At 35.3% G+C, this 19300-nt stretch overlaps 1 protein-coding gene across 1 annotated transcript in view; it reads right to left on the bottom strand.

Moving 5' to 3' along the window:
• COL11A1 (collagen type XI alpha 1 chain) overlaps positions 1 to 19300 on the bottom strand; it is a 301954-nt gene that overhangs the window by 194682 nt on the left and 87972 nt on the right. The window contains exons 5-7 of the mRNA XM_069090512.1: positions 8212 to 8340; positions 1371 to 1487; positions 657 to 749 (exon numbers count right to left, since the gene is read on the bottom strand). Of these exons, the coding sequence (XP_068946613.1) occupies positions 657 to 749; positions 1371 to 1487; positions 8212 to 8340 (339 nt within the window). The remainder of the gene's footprint in view (positions 1 to 656; positions 750 to 1370; positions 1488 to 8211; positions 8341 to 19300) is intronic.

Here is a 19300-nt window from a genome sequence, read left to right as displayed (position 1 = left end):
TAGCTTTGAAAAATCAGTTTCAGAATGTCTTATTACATATTCATAAAAAAGTTGGTCAGCACATTGTGCTTATTTCTTTAACCAATGGAATAATCTAACTTCGCCAGTAGATGAATTTTTTTATTTCAATTGTATTTCTATCTTTTATTTTCCCCCCAAACTTAAAATATTGAGTCATCTACATTTGCAACACATTGGAGAAATGTTGGCCACTCACTTCAATAAACAACAAAGGAAAGGAAATCTGCCAATTCAGTGTCATTGTACTGGAATCACTATGACGCAAAGCATCAGAATTGGCTGACTTTTGAAATGAGTTATTTTAAAGAACTACAGAAAATTTGTAAGCATTTTTCTTACCTTGGAAAAAAGCATGAAAAGATAGGATCTTTCAGATATTATAGATTTCTCCCAGAGTTAGATATCAAGCAATATTATATTGCTAAAAAATACAGGGGCAGCCAGGTGGTGCAGTGAATAGAGCACCAGCCTTGGAGTCAGGAAGACTTGAGTTCAAATTCTACCTCAGACAATTAACATAAAACTTGTGACCTTGGGCAAGTCACTTAACCCCAATTGCCCTCCCTTCACCCCTCCAAAAAGCAAAACAAAATAAAACAAAACAATCAAAAGTAAGTTCTTTCAATATCTATTACCTCATTTGGTCCAGAAACCCGCCTAGGATTTTCAGTGTGGTAGCTTTCAGATGTTCCATAGTTGTATTCTTGAAAATCATCAACAACATTTGCCTAATGATTAAAGTTCAAAAAGAAAACTATTATTAAGAATATTAGGTAATCAAAAAATTTTACAGGAATCATTACTTAATTGGGTTATGGTATTAGCCAGAGACTTATTAATCTAGTTGGGTTAGGACTGTGACTCATTATCAGAGATCTTCCGGTCTTGATTTTGGAGAGATCTTGATTTGTCTTTTCATTGCTACCTTTACCCCTAGTCTGCCTCTGGCTGCAGCCTGGTAACTTTTCTTCTTCTTGGATGCATTTTTTTCAGATTTGGGGGGCGTGACCTTTTTGGATTTTCCCTTTGAATTACTGGCCACTGTCCTCTTCTTCTTTTGGGAATTGGATTTCTTTTTCTGCAAAATGTGGTGAAAAATGCAAGGGATAACATAAATAAAATGAAAAGGGAATTAGCGAGTATAAATGAAAGGAAAACTAAAGTAAAAGTAAAAATGACCAGCCATTTTTCACGTCTCCTTCTGTCAAATAAAAGAAAGTAATTGATGCTCAAGTGGAAAAAAAAGACTGCATGGAAGGAATATGACGAGTCTGACGAATGAATGATGACATGACAAACCACATGAAGACAAACAGCAGGACACCACAGAAAGGCTTTTTAATTGTTACCTCAGTTTGTGCTATGGTTTCCTCAATTAGTGTGGGTCCCTCTGTTACACTTTCAGCCTCTTTATACTCTGCTTCCCCATACTCATAGTCATATTCGATAATATCTTCAGGTGCATACTATATCGCAGAGGAAAAAAATTAGGCAACTATGTTAACAGCAAGATATGATGTTAGCAGTGGTGGAAAGAATTTTCTTAACTTTTACTCACAGTAAAAGTTAAGGGGCAAAGCAATATTGCTCTTTTGGGAAAAAAGTTAGAACTATTGTATTTTCTTCATAATAAAATACAATAATGATGAAAAGAGAGTTTATTGATTGAGGAGAATATAAGATAGGAGTTAGGATATTCAAAAATTAAATATTTGGCAATTAATTTGATTTGAACATATTTCCTTGTGCACAGTCATCATAAAATAATGTTATTTCAGATGACTATATTGGAAAATGTTCATGAGCAAGTATCTGACAGTATTTTTAATAGGCACACATCATTTTTTTCCACAAACACCATCCCTGAATGAAATATGTTAAGAATGTCTTCCAAAAGTGAGTCAATTTCATTAACTAAATCATTTCAAGGCAAAAGTTTACTGCCAAAAATAAGCCATCTTCCAAAATCTTCATTAAGTGACAATTAACTATGGTACCTGAAATGATTATGACTCATGACATATTATGAATAGTAAAATAGTTCATTTTCAGATGAGCTAACAAGAAAGATGACTGAACCAATATGTGCAAACCATTAATAATCCTTGAGCATCTAAGTAGGATTGAATGGTCATGTGGTACAATCGGAAAATCCTGTAATGATTTCAGAGGATCTGGGTTCCAATGCCCTATTACTACTGTGAACTTGAGCTAGTTAACCTCTCTGGGCCACATATTCCTCATCTGCAAAATAAGGGGACTGGACTAATAGATGTCCTAGGTCTTTGAGCCTGAGAGGGTTGAAAATATACTAGATGACAGCATCTAAAAGGATGCTTTTGGATCAAGTGAGTATGTTGGTCTAAATCTCATAAGATGAAATTCAACAAGGATAAATATAAAGTCTCACATTAGGGTACAAAATATTAACTTCAGAAGTATTGGGGGTGGCTAGGTGGTACAGTGAATAGAGCACCGGCCTTGGAGTCAGGAGGACCTGAGTTCAAATCTGGCCTCAGACGCTTAACACTTACTAGCCATGTGACCTTGGGCAAGTCACTTAACCCCAACTGCCCTGAATTCCCCCCTCCAAAAAGCAAAAAAAAAAAAAGGACAATATGGGAGGGGCCTGAATATATCATAATTGTTCTAAAGAAAAAAATGGATATTTTGGTGAACCACAACCTTAATATGAGCCAACAATCTGATTTGGCATCCAAAAACTGATATAATCTTAGACAACATGAAGAGGGGAAGAGAATCCAGAAAAAGAGGTGATAGCACTGCTACTCTATACTCATCAGAGCTCATCTTCAGAACTATACTCAGTTCTCAGCACTAAGGCTTAAGAATGGCATTGATAGAGAGTATCCAGGAGACCAACAAAGATATTGTTTTTTAAGTCTTGAGTTCAAGACATATGAGGACTAGTTGAGTAAACTTTGCATAAACAGCCTGAAGTAAAAAAGGGGGACCCATGATGGCTATGATATTTGAAATATTTGAATTTGAAATTCAATATTTGAAATTTTTTAAATTCTGGCATGTGGAATAAGGACTTTGCTCATTTAATTTGGTCCCAAAGATCAGAATCAGGAGAAATGAACCAATTTTAAACAACTTTAATGAAAGTTGCAAAAATGTTTATTTAGCCTTCATGTCAATGAAAACTTTGTAATAACTAAAGCTGTCCAAAAGTGGAATATATTGGCTTGAAAGATTGAGGGTCGCTCTCCTTGGAAGTCTTCAAGCAGAGGTTGGATAACCACTTATTAGGTATCTTATAGTGGGATTATTTTGTCACAGTTTGACTAGATAGTTACCAAGGTCCTTTCCAACCTTCCAACTCTCAAATTCTTTGATTCTGTGATCCCTATCATACATTTAAGAGCTAGTGAAAAGTGCCCACAAATCTATTTAAAGCAGGATTTTTTAAGTTAAGTTACATGAGCTTTTTTTTTTGAGGGATAAAGGCAAGGCAATTGGGGTTAAGTGACTTGCCCAAGCTAGTAAGTATGTAAAGTGTCTGAGACTGGATTCGAACTCAGGTCCTCCTGACTCCAGGGTCGGTACTCTCTATTCACTGTGCCACCTAGTTGCCCTATGTACAATAGTTCATGAACTTTATATGATAAATGGGTTTCAATATAACTGGTTTCCTTTGTAAGCCTATATACTTTCTTTAATGCTTTAAAAGCATTGTTCTGAGAAAGGGGTTATAGGTTTTCTAAAACTTCATAGGGGCTCATGACAAAAAAAATGTTGATAATCCCCAGTCTAAAGTATATCTTAATCATAAAATCATGACTTCTGTCAATTTAAGGAGGGTCCAATGTTGCATTTCTATCAATTTAAGGAGGATCAAATATTACTTCATTACCATTATAAACAAATAAACATACCTAAAATAGTTCATGAAATTAAGAAGACAATGAGTCCCTACTTGTGTGAACCTTGCCTAGATTTAAAATAATAATAGCCCTAAACTAGCAACATGGTAGACTTCTCTGATGTAGTCATACTAGATAGTTTAGCCTAGAGTTTTAATGGCACATAAGGAAAAGAGTCTCATATGTATATGTGTGACTTATTTTCCCATTTTACTATGAAGTAATTGAATTGAATGCATAATTCTTTATATTGACCTAAAATCTGTCAAATTGTGACTATATTATATTAACAACACACTTTCAAAATTCTTGCTTTTTCATTTAATTCTATTATTGCAGTAATAGTTCATCATTTTCTTTAAAAGAATGTTTCAAATAACTACATACAGTGCCTATATTTGACATTAAATTATTATATAATGCTAGGAAATTTGGTGTGCAAAATATTAATAAGCAATTAAACAAAGCAAATGATTTTTAAAACAAAATGTTCCATTTTAAAAGTCATGTGAATTTTGAAAAGCTTCTGAAGTGAAATGGAAATAAGTAAAGGTGTTTGAGGCACATAGAATTTTGCCCAATGAATAGGAAAACATATAGGTTTGTAAAGTGAGACTGCAAATTCATGCGAAAGTTATAGATCATTCAATTTTACCTTTCCCCATGTAGGAGAAAATCTATGTTTGCCAATGATCTCTCCACTGAATCCAAGTGTGATTTCACAGGGAATTTCCTGTGGTGAGCAGGCAATAATGCTCTTGCTGCAGAGAAAGTTGGAACTATGGAGACATTTCAAGGAGCTGAGATATTGCAGGGTTTCCCTCTTCCAGCTCAGCATTCAAACAAAGGTGTTTGTCAATACCTCTCTTCCCCTTAGTTCCAATCTGCTAAGCTGGGAGATGGCTCTGGTTTAGGAAGAATGCTTCTTACTTCACACCTGTGAGCAACTTAGGTTGCCCCAAGTACCCCTTGTTTTCTCTTTAAATCATTATGCAAAGGAGGAAAAGGTATTCTAGTAAGCTTGGTAGTCAGATAAAAAATGTTCATTGTATATAAATATAATTCAGTGAATAAACATTTTAAAATACTTGTTTGTTAAACATATTAAATATATTATATATGCATTTATTAAACATATATTTATATATTCATATATATATATAATGTAATAGAGGTTTCTTCTTTTGCTAGCTTAATAAAAGCCTTGAAAAAGAAACACTTTCTTTCCTTCCAATTAATAGACTTGGAAACTAGTCCTAGCTCTTGCTAATACCTAGTTATGATTTTTGGCAAGGTCACTCCCCCTCTCTGGGCCTCAGTTAACTTACCTATGAAATGACGGGGTAAGGATGAGATAGTTATTTCTAAGAGACTTTGAAATCTAAAATTATATCATCCAACAATTCAAATGGATTGATTTTGTTAATTTGAGTTAGAATCCTGCCTGAGACAAATACTAGCTGTGTGACCCTGAGCAAATCTCTTTCACCCTCACATATGTCATCTATAAAATTGGGGTAACAATACTAACTTTTTTACAGGCTTCTTGTGAAGATCAAAAGAGATATTATAAATAAAACACTTCACAAATCTTAAAGTATGGGATAAATAATAGAAATTTGTAGCTATTTAATAAGATTATACTACCACCATAAGGTCATAGACTAGAAAAGCAAAGAGAAACACTAGCAATTATTAGCATTATAACATACAACCAAAGCTGGGATATACCTCCCACAGCAATAGTGAACTCATATCTCAAAATCATTGCTTAGTCTACTATAAAAATTATTTTCCTTCCAATCTCCCTCATTTATCTGTTCTTTATCTTTTTTTATCTTATTAAGAGAGATTACCCCTTTATGTATGTATGTATATATGTGTGTGTGTGTGTGTGTGTGTGTGTATAAAATGTGGGATATATATGTGTGTGTGGGGAGAGAGAGAGATAGAGAAAGAGAGAGAGAGAAGAAAAATCACTTCATTACTGGGATTATACAATGCACTAAAATATTGAATGCTAAATTACAATCAATAGTCCTACAGACCCATTTACGCTAATTTCCCCTTTCCGGGTATCCTTTATATTGCAAGAAAATACTACGATAAATTATAAGAAAGGGGTGGTGGAAAATGATGTCCTAGGGTAATAAAATGAGCTCAAGCTCAGTATAAAAATTACTCTAGATAACAAATGTTGGGAAAGAACCAGGCAATTTTCATTTAGTTCTTCTATCTCTGACATCCTGCCAGTTTCTATAAAATGTTGGGGTCAAGAATTAGTTTTAATAACATACCCTAACATTACATCCAAGCAAATATTAGTACACAAAAATGCACTATCTGGAGCACAATTCTAATGTCCAAAAGGATTTCCTTATATGACTATTTTCTTAATTTAAAACCAATTCTCACGCTAAAAGGAAGACTCTGGGGAAAATTACTTAATATCTCTGATCTAAATCTACATGCATTCTCAATAGAAAGATTCAGCCGAAACCAGTCAATATATATTTAGATAGAGGAGAAAACATTGTGTTGTCTGTTTCTGAGAAACTATAAAATGTCTTGATCTTTAAATCCATGCCAGATTCTTTCAAGAATCTCTCTCTCTCTCTCTCTCTCTCTCTCTCTCTCTCTCTCTCTCTCTCTCTCTCTCTCTCTCTCTCTCTGGCTCTGTCTGTCTCTGTCTTTCTCTCTCTTTCCCTTTCTCTTTCTTTCTCTTCTTTTGGCTCAGAGCTATATAGGATCTTCCAGTAATAGCCTTAAAGAGGGGTTTTGAAATATTAAGTGATTTGACCAAGGTCACACTGGAAATATTTGTTAGTGGAACCCTGATTGGCCTGACTTAGAAGAGAACTTTCTATCAGTATGCTACATTGTCTCATTTAGATCTTTTATTCATGAAAACTATGAGCCAATGCTCCATCTATATTCCTTGCAACTCAGAACAATCTGACAGATGTTTCATTCTAGATAGATAGATAGAGGATAAACATAGATAGATAGATAGATACATAGATAGATAGATAGATAGATAGATAGATAGATAGATAGATAGATAGATGGATAGATGGATGACGGATGGATGATAGGTGAAACACTTGTTTACTGTGTATGTGCACAGCTAGAAAAAAATTATCATTACTCTTACACAAAATGATTAAATGTTTAATTATTTTTACTTTTCTTCTCAGAAATATGCCAGAAAGATCACATTTCTCCTAGAATTTCAAATAAAGAGGAAGGAAATTAAGTACTTAGTCTTGTCTATGGCAATTACATATTATTATTTTAATTTGTTGAGTCAAATTTTTTCACAAGAAATGTTTTAATCCTGCAGACCCTACTGGAAGTTTACATTTTTTCTAACTTACTAAGTAGTAATAAAGTAGACAGCACCTAGATAGGATGAGGAAGATAGTCAAAGTCATCTCAAAATGTAACAGAACATTCAATTCTGCAAACCATTACTCATGAATGTTGCTATATAGTTTGTTAATTATAAAGAAAAATAGCCTTCTTAACCTCAATACTTGTCCTTAATTTTTAAAAAATTAATATAATTTGGTATCTCAAAATGCCCTTTTCTGAGATGGGATTCACTAGCTTACTTAGGCTAGAAGTACAGCATCTGTTCTTGACTTTATTCTATTGCTACTTGGTTTGGAAGCTTTGACTTCTCTTTCTGACCTGAGCTATTTTACACTTTCTTGTGTATACAAAAACACTAGTTTCTCCCCCCCCCCAACCTCCCAGGGTCTTACCATTTTGGTGCCAGAGTGGGAGATCAGACTCAATCAACTTTATCCCTACTTTTGCTCATAATCCCTAGCTCCAGCTATCCACCAGCCTCAGCTTCCAAAGTAGCAGGTGATTGTAGCTGTTCACCATGCCTGGCTCAAAATGTTTTCAACCACATAAACAACCAAAGAAATGAGAAGTACTGAAAATTATAGCATAATTTATGGAAGATATATAGCGATGGCTTAAATAAATCAGAAGGCTAATTCTTGATATATTTCAAATAGATTTCCTACTAAAAGCTGAAATGCATGCATAAAACGGGCATACATTCATACAGAAGCAAGGCACCTTTGACAACAGTAAGTACAAAAGTAACTCCTTTTTACAGCCCCAGGATGTCACCTCCTAGAATGGAGTAGAAAGCTACAATATGGAGAATAGATAGGTTAATGATTTGGTTTCAAACATGTAAAGAACACAATAAACAAGTCTTTGAAATACATGAAAACATGGTTCAATAAGGATTGTGAATATTGTATATGGCTATACTCACCTCCTCAATATGTGGTTCCTGAGCCTGAGCAGCATTGGGGCTGGGGGAATCACAGTCGGGGCTATAATGCTCACAGTAGTCATAAGCTGCTTTAGGGTCAGCTGTAATTAATAGCTGCTGGATGTCACCCTGAATAGAAGCAAAGGGAGATTCATTTGAAATGAAAACATACATTTAGTGCCTTGAAGTAAAGTCATTAAAGCCAAAAGATAAGCTTTCATAAACGAATAAAGTAGGCCATTTAATTATAATTGAAGAATAAGTATAGTTTTAAATTAGGAGAAAATTTTAGGACCCAGATTAGACACTAATTCAGTTCTATCAGGCCTTTACTGTTTGTAAATTTCATGTTTGCAAAACATCTATGATATATTCAAATTCATGGAACACAGTGATTATATAAATAACTTTATTATGTTTACAATTGGACACTGAATGGAGAAAATGCAAGATGAAAAATTTTGAGGAGAAAAAAAAGGTGACTTGGACCTGTGATTCATTCACGGAACTGATGTTGAGTAAACTCACTCTACTAATGCAGATCAATACTTAATCTGTAACTTAAAGTCCCAGAGAGTTCCAGAGAATACTGATTGACTTTTCCACCATTACGATCAGAATGCATCAGAGGCAAGACTACAATCTGTCTCCCTGCTTTCAAATTCAACTTTCCTTTGCTTTTTTTTTTTTTGTACGGGGGAAGTCAGGGCAATTGGGGTTAAGTGACTTGCCCAAGGTCACACGGATAGTGTTAAGCATCTGAGGCTGGATTTGAATTCAGATCCTCCTCACTCCAGGACTGGTGGTCTATTCATTGTGCCACCTTGCCACCCAAAGTTCAACTTTCTATACACTATACTACTCTTTTCTGAGGAAAAAAAATTTTAAATCATATCAAACAAAAATGCCAATATACTACTATTCATTTATTCATGATAAACAGCTGTGGATGAATCAATTTATTTATTATTCACTTGTCATAAAAGTTATAAACAAAAAAATTGAGAAAAGCTAAAAATAATAAGTTTATTTTTTTATTTTTATGAAAATTGGATGAAGTTAGATCAATTACACAACAGTCACAAAAACAGATATTTGTCTTTGAGAGAAATATGAAGAATAAAATTAGAGTAATCAGAAATATGAGAAATTTGAAAAAATCTTTAATTAACAGAAACTATATTATAGGATGATTTTATTGAGAAAAAAAGATACCTAATTGGTTCAAAAGAAACAGTCACATTGAATTATTTGGTATTGAATAAACTGACAGAGTAGTAATACAACACATTGTACCAGGAGTATTTGATGAGATTTTCTTTGGATATTCTAGGTACGGGCATTGTGTCAGTAGTGAAAAGTCAAACAAATGTGCTCTTGAGAAAATCAAACAACTATAAATTGTATTTGTGGGGCATGGCTACCCTGAATTACTCCAAACCCTTAAAGTCTGTAAAATAGTTGGTGGGCTTCGGTCAACTCGGGGGCTCATGCTCAATGCAGGAAGCACACAGGGATAAGAAGTGCTTTTGGTTCATTAAGGAAGGAGTCCAAAACTAACCTGACCTTTCAGGAATCAATAGAAAAGGCTAATGGCCTGTAATCACCAAACTAATGAAACTTTGTCAAAGTTGGAAGACAGGAAAAGATGAAGCCCTAATTACATATAGGACTGGTGATCCATATCATTTAGTCTTTAGTGGTGGTGAAGAAGCTAGTAGTTGGTATCTCTGTCATGTCCCCACTCCTTTGACATCACTACTTAAGTCACTCATTTACTCAAATTAAACTCTTCTCTTTATGTTTTTCTTTGCTTTTAGTGACTTGGGCAGAATCCAAGAATTTTTAGAAATTAAAGGGTAAATTACCAGATTGGGGGAGGGGATGACTATTTTAAAATTTGCAAAGTTCTCTTTGAAAATGACTACCTTGAAATAGATGGTGGATTCACAGATGGCAAAGGCATTAAAGAAACAATTTGCCATATGTGTTAAATCCCAATTTATGCACTACGTACCCTGAGAAGGACTCCCAACTAAAAACGTATTCACAAATCATCTAGTGAAAATACTCACTTAATAAATGTTTTCAAGAATGTATGTAAACCACACTGTCCTAATTTATGTGAACTAAAGCTAAACTGTTTCAAGAAACTATTCTTCTCTGGTGCTGATTAATATTTTTTTCATATATACAAAGGTGTAGTAGAAGAAAAAAAATGGGAAGTTGTTCCTAGTGATCAGCTCTAAGAAAAGGTTTGTAAATATTTTATTTATTTTTTAGTTAAAATGAAGTTTCAAGAATATTTGATAATTTATTTTATCTACAAATTTTATATTTTATCAATCAACTTTATGTATCATTTTGTTTCAACAACTTCTGCCTATTTTCCTTCCCTACCCACACTCAAAATTTTATAATGTATGATAATGAGGAAAAATCAAAATATGTGCTCTATTTCAAAGGATACAGAAGATAGATCTGAAAATTCTTCAAAAATTCTATTTCTCTTTGACCTCTATGCTACATTCAACATGGCTGACCACTTCTTTCTTACTGAAATACTATCCTCCCTTAATTTGACACTGCTGATACCAGATTCAATTTAAATCAATACAATTCTATTCAATTTAAAATAAGCATTTATTAATATTATTTCATACATCTTATATTTATGTATATACCAAATACATTTTTTCAGGTACTCATCTAAATTATATAGACTTAATTCAGGGCACACTGTGCTGACAACATTTAACCCACTGTGCCAAGTAAACAACACTGAAATGCTAGGAGATTGCACCAGAACTGTTTTAACAATGAAGTTAACCAAGTCCCCTGAAAAATCAAAGCATAGGAACATATAAGATTGTTAAAGGGCTTCAAAGAGAAATCATATTGTGATAGAAAGAATACTAAACTGAGAGCCAGGAGGTCTGAGTTCTAGTTAAGACTACTACTATGTGACCTTGGATAAGTCACTTCCCTACTTTCCAGTTCAGTTTCTTCATCTGTAAAATAAGGGAGGTTAAACTCGAACAAGGTTTTAACCAGGGTCATGAACTATGAACTTGTTTTATACATGCATAAATGCCTGCATACATATATATGTAAGGGAATAAACACTGAAATAGTGTTATTATATATATAAATGTGTATATGTATATACTGTATACATCTATCTATATCTGTCTATAAGTGTGTATATGTGAAATGAATAAATATCATTTATATAATGCCTATTTTGTGCCAGGCACTGTGTTAAGCACTTTACAAATATTATCTTATTTGAACCTCACAGCTACCCCAGGAGGTAGTTTCAAACTGAGACAGATGGAAGTAAAGTGACTTGACCAGAGTCACACAGCTAGTGTCTGAAACAGCATTTGAACTCATATCTTCATGACTCCGGATCCAGAGCTCTATCTTCTGCACTGCCTTGATGTCTCAAAAATACATACATATTGGTGTGGCTAGGTGGCGCAGTGAATAGAGCACCAGCCCTGGAGTCAGGAGGACCTGAGTTCAAATGTGGCCTCAGAAACAACACAAAAACTAGCCGTGTGACCTTGGGCAAGTCGTTTAACTCCAACTGCCCTCCAAAAAGCAAAAAAACATCGTACATGTGTGTGCATATCACACACATACACACATGCATATATGTAAACATGTATGTTTCTGTATAAATACATTTGCATCTAGTATGCACATATACATATTATGGGTAGTGATAGATATAATTCAATATAACTGGTTACCTTTGTAAATCTGTATGTCTAATGTTGTTTGTATAAAAACATGACTCTGAGAAGAGGTTCACAGATATCACTGGACTGCCAAAGGGGTCTAAGACAAAAGAAAGTCTAAGAACTCCTGTCCTAGCACACTTTGAAATTACTTTCTTGTTCTAAAACTCTCATGTTTCTATAAAGAAAGGAACCTCAAGATCTTCTGGTACAATCTCATTTAATAAATTAGGAAACTGAGGCAGACATTGGGTTAAGTGATTTAGCCATGTTGTCATATCAAGTTAGTAGCATATTCTTAAATAAATCCTGATGTTTTGAACTTTAATTTGGATAGTCAAATATTTTTACATTAAGAAAAGAAATATTTTGAAGCATTCCTAATATTATATTATTCTTAATAAAAAACATTGGCATGTCATACCTACTTATAATATTTTAAACAATGATGCTGCAGCCAAAATGTGAAATGCATTTTTCAAAACCCATAGAAATTGCCCAGGTTCTTTTGCCTGCTTATGCCAATTGAAGCATGTGGAATACTGCCAGCCTTCTCACCATGAAGAACTATGTCAGGTGCCTAATAATCAGTTATAAAACATATTTTAGTAGAAACTAGAAAATTCTTACAAAACCTATTAAAGTTATACTTTAAATACTGTCCTAATACTATTGCATGTAGAAAGACTGAATTTTTAGGTAAACAAAGTCAACTGCATAGTTGATGAAGCTTGTGATATTTATTGCAAGAATCTCTGTTTGGCACAATTGCAACAGCCATCAAGCATAGAAAACAAAGTCGCTATGCAGGCAGAAGACAGCAATGCTTTAATGGAACTATGATTTCATCTGGGAGGGTACTAAGTCTGCTTATACAGACTGAAACCCCTCCCTACTTTAAAAGAAAATCTATTATGGTTCTTAATCATGGCTTTCTATAAATACTCCAAAATGGATTTAGCCAACATAACTTTTAATAGCTCAGGTGGGGGGAGGGGAAAGAGAATAATCATTTATGAAGTACCTACTATGTGCCAGGTACAGTTAAATGCTTTACAAATATTATTGCATTTAATCTTCCAATATAATATTTATTCTAGCAACTGTTTCTCATTCTCACCAAACAAACTTTCTAAATTTTTGCATGCCTTACATGCTTCCTTTATGATATCTTTTATATCATTTTCACCTTTTAGACATTATTGCTAACATTGCTAATAGTTGCTAATAACAGAGCCCTTTCGTCCTTTGGGAGATTTGTGATTTTGATCCTCTGCCCAGATAGTATCATAATCCCAACCTAGGAGCTACACAGTCTTTCATTTCCAACAGCCTGCTGGATATCTACCTGGATGTCCCATGGACAATTCAGTCTTAACATGTCCACCACTGCATCTGTAATTCCCCAGCCTCACCCGTTATCTGGAGTATTCCTTCTGTCATCCATGCTTTACACAGCTACCAAAATAATCTTCATAATAGACAAGTTTGGCCAGTACTCTCCCCTGCTATTGCTTAATGGTTAAAACATAAACTGCTCAGCTTGGCATCTAAATAAATCCCTTTATAATTTGACTTGGACCTAGATTTCCAGACTTATTTCTCATTATTCCCCATTATGAGCTCTCTAAGTTCCCACCAAAAATGAATGACTCACTGTTCTCTAAGCTCATCTTACTGTGTATCTCTGTGCACTTGCAAAGGCTACTCCCATGTCTAGAACCCCCTGCATTTCCACATTTTAAAATCCTCCTTTCAAAGTTCAGCTCAGTTGTTACTTCCTCCATGAAGCTTTCCTTGATTTCCCCTTTCCACTTCCTCCATTCTCCCACCAGTTAAAATGTGCTCTTTTTTCAAATTTCCCTAAAGTAATCTTTTGGAATATCTTCTTTGTCCCCTTATATTCTGTGTGTGTATTGGTCCTGTCCTCCATAGCATAATTCATAGCATAATTCAGCTGAGGATAGGGAATCTCTTTTTTATATCCTTATATATCCAGGACCCAGCATAGTGCTTTGCACGTGTTACCTAGTTGATTAATAAATGTGAATTAGTAATAAAGTGAATCTTCTGTGGCAAGCAATTTGGAACTGCTCAGAACACTGTATATATTCCCAAATTGTACCTAGCATAAATTACTCCTTCCGCTTAACACTCAACAAACTCGACAATCTATCTGGGATAGATAGAAAATGTAGAGTTTGGTCCAGCACATAACCCAGATTGAACTGGATACCCATCTAAAGGGACATGATCCAAAAGAAGGGATTCATATAAGATTGGGGCAGGAAGTAGAAGAAGGCTAAGAAATACTCTGTTTGCATAGAGAAAAGGGGATAACTCTTTTGTAAATTTCACACTTCTTACTTTAAACCCCCATGTTTCCTTATAATGAGGAGCAAAAAAAAAGTTTCAAAAATCTAAAAAAATGTGTTGTATGCTGTTTTCATGTGAGGAGAAACATTTGAGCCTGTGCCCCCTTTAAATAAAGAGCAAAGAAGTAAATAACACATGACTAAAGAAGAATTGGCAATGAGAATACAAATGGGATGGGGCAGAAAGCCAAGTCTTTCTGATAGAAGAAAAATAAGTGTCCACTGAAACAAAATGTCTATGATGCTCTAACTTGAACAGTGCTAGGAAACTATTTAGACATTAGACCTAGAGTCAGGGAGACCTGAGTTCAAATCCATTCTCCTACACTTATTAATTGTGTATCGTTGGGCAAGCCATCTAACTGCTCTGTGACTCCAGTTCCTCATCTGTAAAATGGAGAAAATAGCAACCAAATGGCACAGTGCATAGAGTACTGGGGCTGGAGTTGGGAAGAAGACTTTTCCTGAATTGAAATCAGGTCTCACACACTTACTAGCTGTGTGACCCTGAGCAAATCACTTAACCCTATTTGCCATAGTTTCCCCATCTGTAAAATGAACTGGAGAAGGAAATGGCAGACCTCTCCAATATCTGCCAAGAAAATCTCAAATGGGGTCACAAAGAGTTGATACAACCGTCACAACTAAACAACAACAGCACCTCTCTCCCAGGGTTGTTATGATGATCAAATGAGATAATACTGGGAAAGTGCTTAGCACAGTTCCCAGCACATGTTAAACACCATACAAATGTTAGGTATTTTTTTTTCAGATAAGAAAAAAGCAAAGGGAATGAGTGACCATAAAACACAATCCATCTGAAAGACTACTATAATTCCACTTAAAGTCCAAACATCAATAAGATCAATTCATCCAAGCTCTCGTCCCCCAGTGGCCTTCCCTGCAAAGCCTGGCTAGAGAATATCTGACAGATCACATTAGTTCTAATTGTATTCTTCCTATAGCTAACCAAGGTTGTTTCTGGCCATGTCACTTCCTGACTCAATCTACTCCAGTGGCTCCTTACTGTCTCTAGAATAAAACCCAAGTGCTTCTGCTTAGCTTGTAAAGCTTTTAACAACCTGGCCGCAAGCAACTATTCCTCCCTCCTTGGACATTCTTCCCACTCTGGCACCCTGCAAGGTAGCCAACCTGGCATTCTTTCTGTGCATAACTCACAACACACCAACTGCCTGGCCTCTCTGAGTCCTTGCACTGACCATTCTCAATGACCAGAAAGCACTCCCTTCTTAACTCCATCTCACAGATCTCCCCTCTTCTTTAAGGATGGACTCAAACATCACTTTCAACAGGAAGTTCCCCCGTGCCCCTCCCCTAGTGCTTACCACAGTGCCTGGAACACAGTGACCATTTAATAATGTTTATTGACTATTGACTTATCAACTACGGGCTAGTATACTCCTCCCCAAACTACCTTATATTAAACTATTTTGTGTATATTAACTTTAAATTTATTCTGTACATATGTATGAATTTGTTATCTTTCCCATTAGAATGCAAGCTCCTTGAGAGTAAGGATTGTTTCATTTTTTAATTTTGTGTCCTTAGCACTTAACACGGTCTCTGATATATATCAGGTGTTTAGTAAGTGCTTGTTCATTGACTGATGTATTGATTTTATGATTCTCTCTAAAACCGCTTTCAGACGTTTTCCCTTTCTTGGTGTTCGCTACTACCACCTGCTTTCCTTCACCACACGCTTCCACTGTTCTCCATTCCTCCTGACATTTTTAATTGCTTCAATTGTCCCAGGCACCCCGATTGGAAAGATCTGCTAATCAGAACACAGTTCTCATTTACACTCAATCCCATGATCCCAACAACTAGAGTTGTATAGCATTACCGTGTTTCCCCGATAAGACCTATCCCGAAAATAAGCCCTCCCCTTACCGTGTAAGATTCCTCTAAAATAAGCCCTCCCCCGAAAATAAGCCCTATTGAGATTGCTACTGTAGTGAAGGTGATCCCCTGCGCTACACGCTACATTACGGTACCCTCTGTATGCACCGTCTCCTCCCCCTACCCCCGTGAAACGCACGCCGCGCTCCGAGCTGCATCCAATCAGAGCTGCAGCAGTGAGCGCGTCATCCTGTTCTTTATCGAATTCATTATTGAATAAAGGTACATTTTTTTGGTTCACATTTAACTGTTTATTAAAATTGCCGTCAATGTTCATTAAAATAAGCTCTCCCCTGAAAATAAGCCCTCTGGTGTTTTTCTGTCCAAAAAAATAATAAGACAGTGTCTCATTATCGGGGAAACACGGTATAACTAACCAGAATTCCAAGGGGAGAGAACCAACCTGTAAAGCCTTTGAGTCCCCTGGCTTTGAAAACCCAGATGTTGGTGCTTCTTTCTCTGGTAACTAACACTGTATGTATGTAATGATCAGACAACTAGAAGTCCTGTCTGTTGTTCTATTCAACTGTATTATTTTCTCTGTCTGGATTTTTTGTCTGCTTGTACCTTCTGTTTGCATTTTCTCTGCAGTTCAGGGTGCTGAGTTTTCCCCCTGAACTAGGTAAATGACATATGTTTGATTAAAGCAAGGTTGCTAACCCCTTCTAAAGTTTTACTTTAGAAAAGCAGACCAAAGAACCTGGGCTAGCAGCCATCCCGGATATGCCAGTGTGCTTGCTGATACACAGCCCCACCCACCCAACCCATCTCTAGAGGCACACAGAGTGTGAATAATCTAGAGGTAGTCAAGGCACCATGGATAGAGTGTGGGCTCTAGAGTCAGAAAGACCTGAGTTCAAATCAAGACCCAAATAGTTAGTAACTGTATGATCCTGGCAAATCACTTAACCACACTATGCCTGAACTTCTTCAGACTTAAAATGACAATAATGAATACCTACCTCACAGGGTTATTGTGAGGGTCAAATGAGATATTTGTGAATTGCCTAGCACAGTGTCTGGTGCATAGAAGGTGGTTAATATACTTATTCCCAACTTCCAATCCAATAACAAGCCATTACCTAAAGAGTTCACTTTATGAGTCTGGGTCCTAGCTACATGTAAGTTCATCAGAAGAACATAGGAGTTTGTATACTTCATATTCAACAAAAAGTCATCAGCAGCCTTTTGTTGTGCTCCAATTGCAAAGATTTTGCGTGAATACATCCCAGAGGCCTGGAGATGAAAATGAAATAAAAGGAAGCCTCTTCAACATAGATTTGCTGAAACTATGCACTCCAGCTATGTCCTAGGTGTCCCTACAAAACTCCATTATCTCATGAAGTCCAGACTTACTAGAATGCTTTCAATTAAACCCATTAAATAGAAAATTCTACTCCAAAAATCTCTGGAAATGATCCCTCCCCCCAGTCCTCTCCAAAAAGCAAGGTTCACTAAACAGACCAAGAAAATAATGTGGCTTAAGTGGTTTAATTTTCTGTTTTGGCACATTTTAAAAATATATCCCAGTATTACTCTTAGCTATGCAATTTTTCAAATATTAGAAGCAAAGGCATCTGGAAATTTCCTTTAAAGTAATGCGGAATATAGTCAGACAACTATAATGTTTTCTTTTCCTTCAATGATGGTTAATTTTTCAAATGGTAAAAATAGATCATAATTCTATAGCATTTTAGGGTATAAAAGTACTTTCCTCATAAAAATCCTAAAGTTATTATCATTCCCATTTTACAGAAGGGAAAAGTAACACTCGAAGCCATTAAATGACTTGCCCAGGATGGCATAACTATTAAGTAGCTAATGCAGTATTGGAAGCTGTGTTTAGACTCTAAGTCAGATTGGATGGATATAAGCAAGAATGCCAGAAACAATGCTTTAGAAGAAGCCCAATGGAAAAACTCCACCAGACCTGATGAGAGCATATGATGACTCCTGCCAAAGGGGTTATTAAGACAAAATAGTACCTGCTCTCAAGCAGCTTACACAGGAGAGGTTGCAAGATATAAACATCAATTAAACATATAACAAATGACAAAGCCAGTAACTAACCCAGAGATGATGAATCATTGATTTGCTTTAATTTACTGTTGGAATTAGATATAATTAGATCTCCATAGATATACAGTTATCATAATACATTCATATTGGACCTCAGTTCACTTGGATGTAACAAAACAATGACCAGATTCTAATCAAGGGGAAAAATTACCTCTCAAAATTTAACCTTAAGACTTCAAAGGCAGCTGGTCTAAGCACACTTGCCAAAGGCCCAAAGGCCAAATTAAATTTTCCTTGAGCAAATATTAATTTTAAAATCATGCAGTAGAAAACTTCTTTTAAAAGAGGTTTTTTTGAATTATTCTTATCAGCTAAAAGATGAGAAGTTATTATTAATATAGTGTTATTATGTAAGTTTGGTCCATTTCACCTTCTATTAAATGGTAAAAAAATGTATATTTTAATAATTTAACCCTTTCATACTTAAACAAAGACTTATTTTATTTTGTTTTTCTATGTATGTCTTTTTTTAAATTAACAAGCATTTATTTGCTCTCCTCCTATTCAGTGGGGAGGGGAATGGAACAGGAAGGAGAGCAAATAAATGCTTGTTAAGTAAAAAAGGTACATAGAAAAATAAAATATATTTGGTGCTCTTTAATTCATTTTTTAAAAGTCCCTTTGTTCACTATAAAAGATCAGTTTGTAACTTGGGGTCGCAAAGACAAGAGCAGACCTGCTGAAAAGGGAAATATCCTGAAAATCAAAGGTCAGAATACCCTTAAGGGTCTGAAGAAAACTGTATTTTTGCAGAATGTAAAAGTAAATTTGTTGTATTCCATTCCTAAGTGCAGGAGACATCTTACTTTCTTGCCAAAGCACATGATTCTAACATTTTTGTGAGAGATTCCATACAAAATACTTCTTTTTTTTCTGAAATTTAGCCACAGAAAGAATTCTTTAATTCAATTTATAGGAGGTAGTGTGTGAAGCCCATGAAGGTTAAGTGAGTTATCCAAAGTCCCTCAG

Source organism: Petaurus breviceps, unplaced genomic scaffold (assembly GCF_028583685.1).
Source record: "Petaurus breviceps papuanus isolate PSGF00001 unplaced genomic scaffold, PetGlider_PUasm1.0 186, whole genome shotgun sequence".
NCBI classification, from domain to species: Eukaryota; Metazoa; Chordata; class Mammalia; order Diprotodontia; family Petauridae; genus Petaurus; species Petaurus breviceps.
This window is presented reverse-complemented; position numbering and strand designations above follow the sequence as displayed.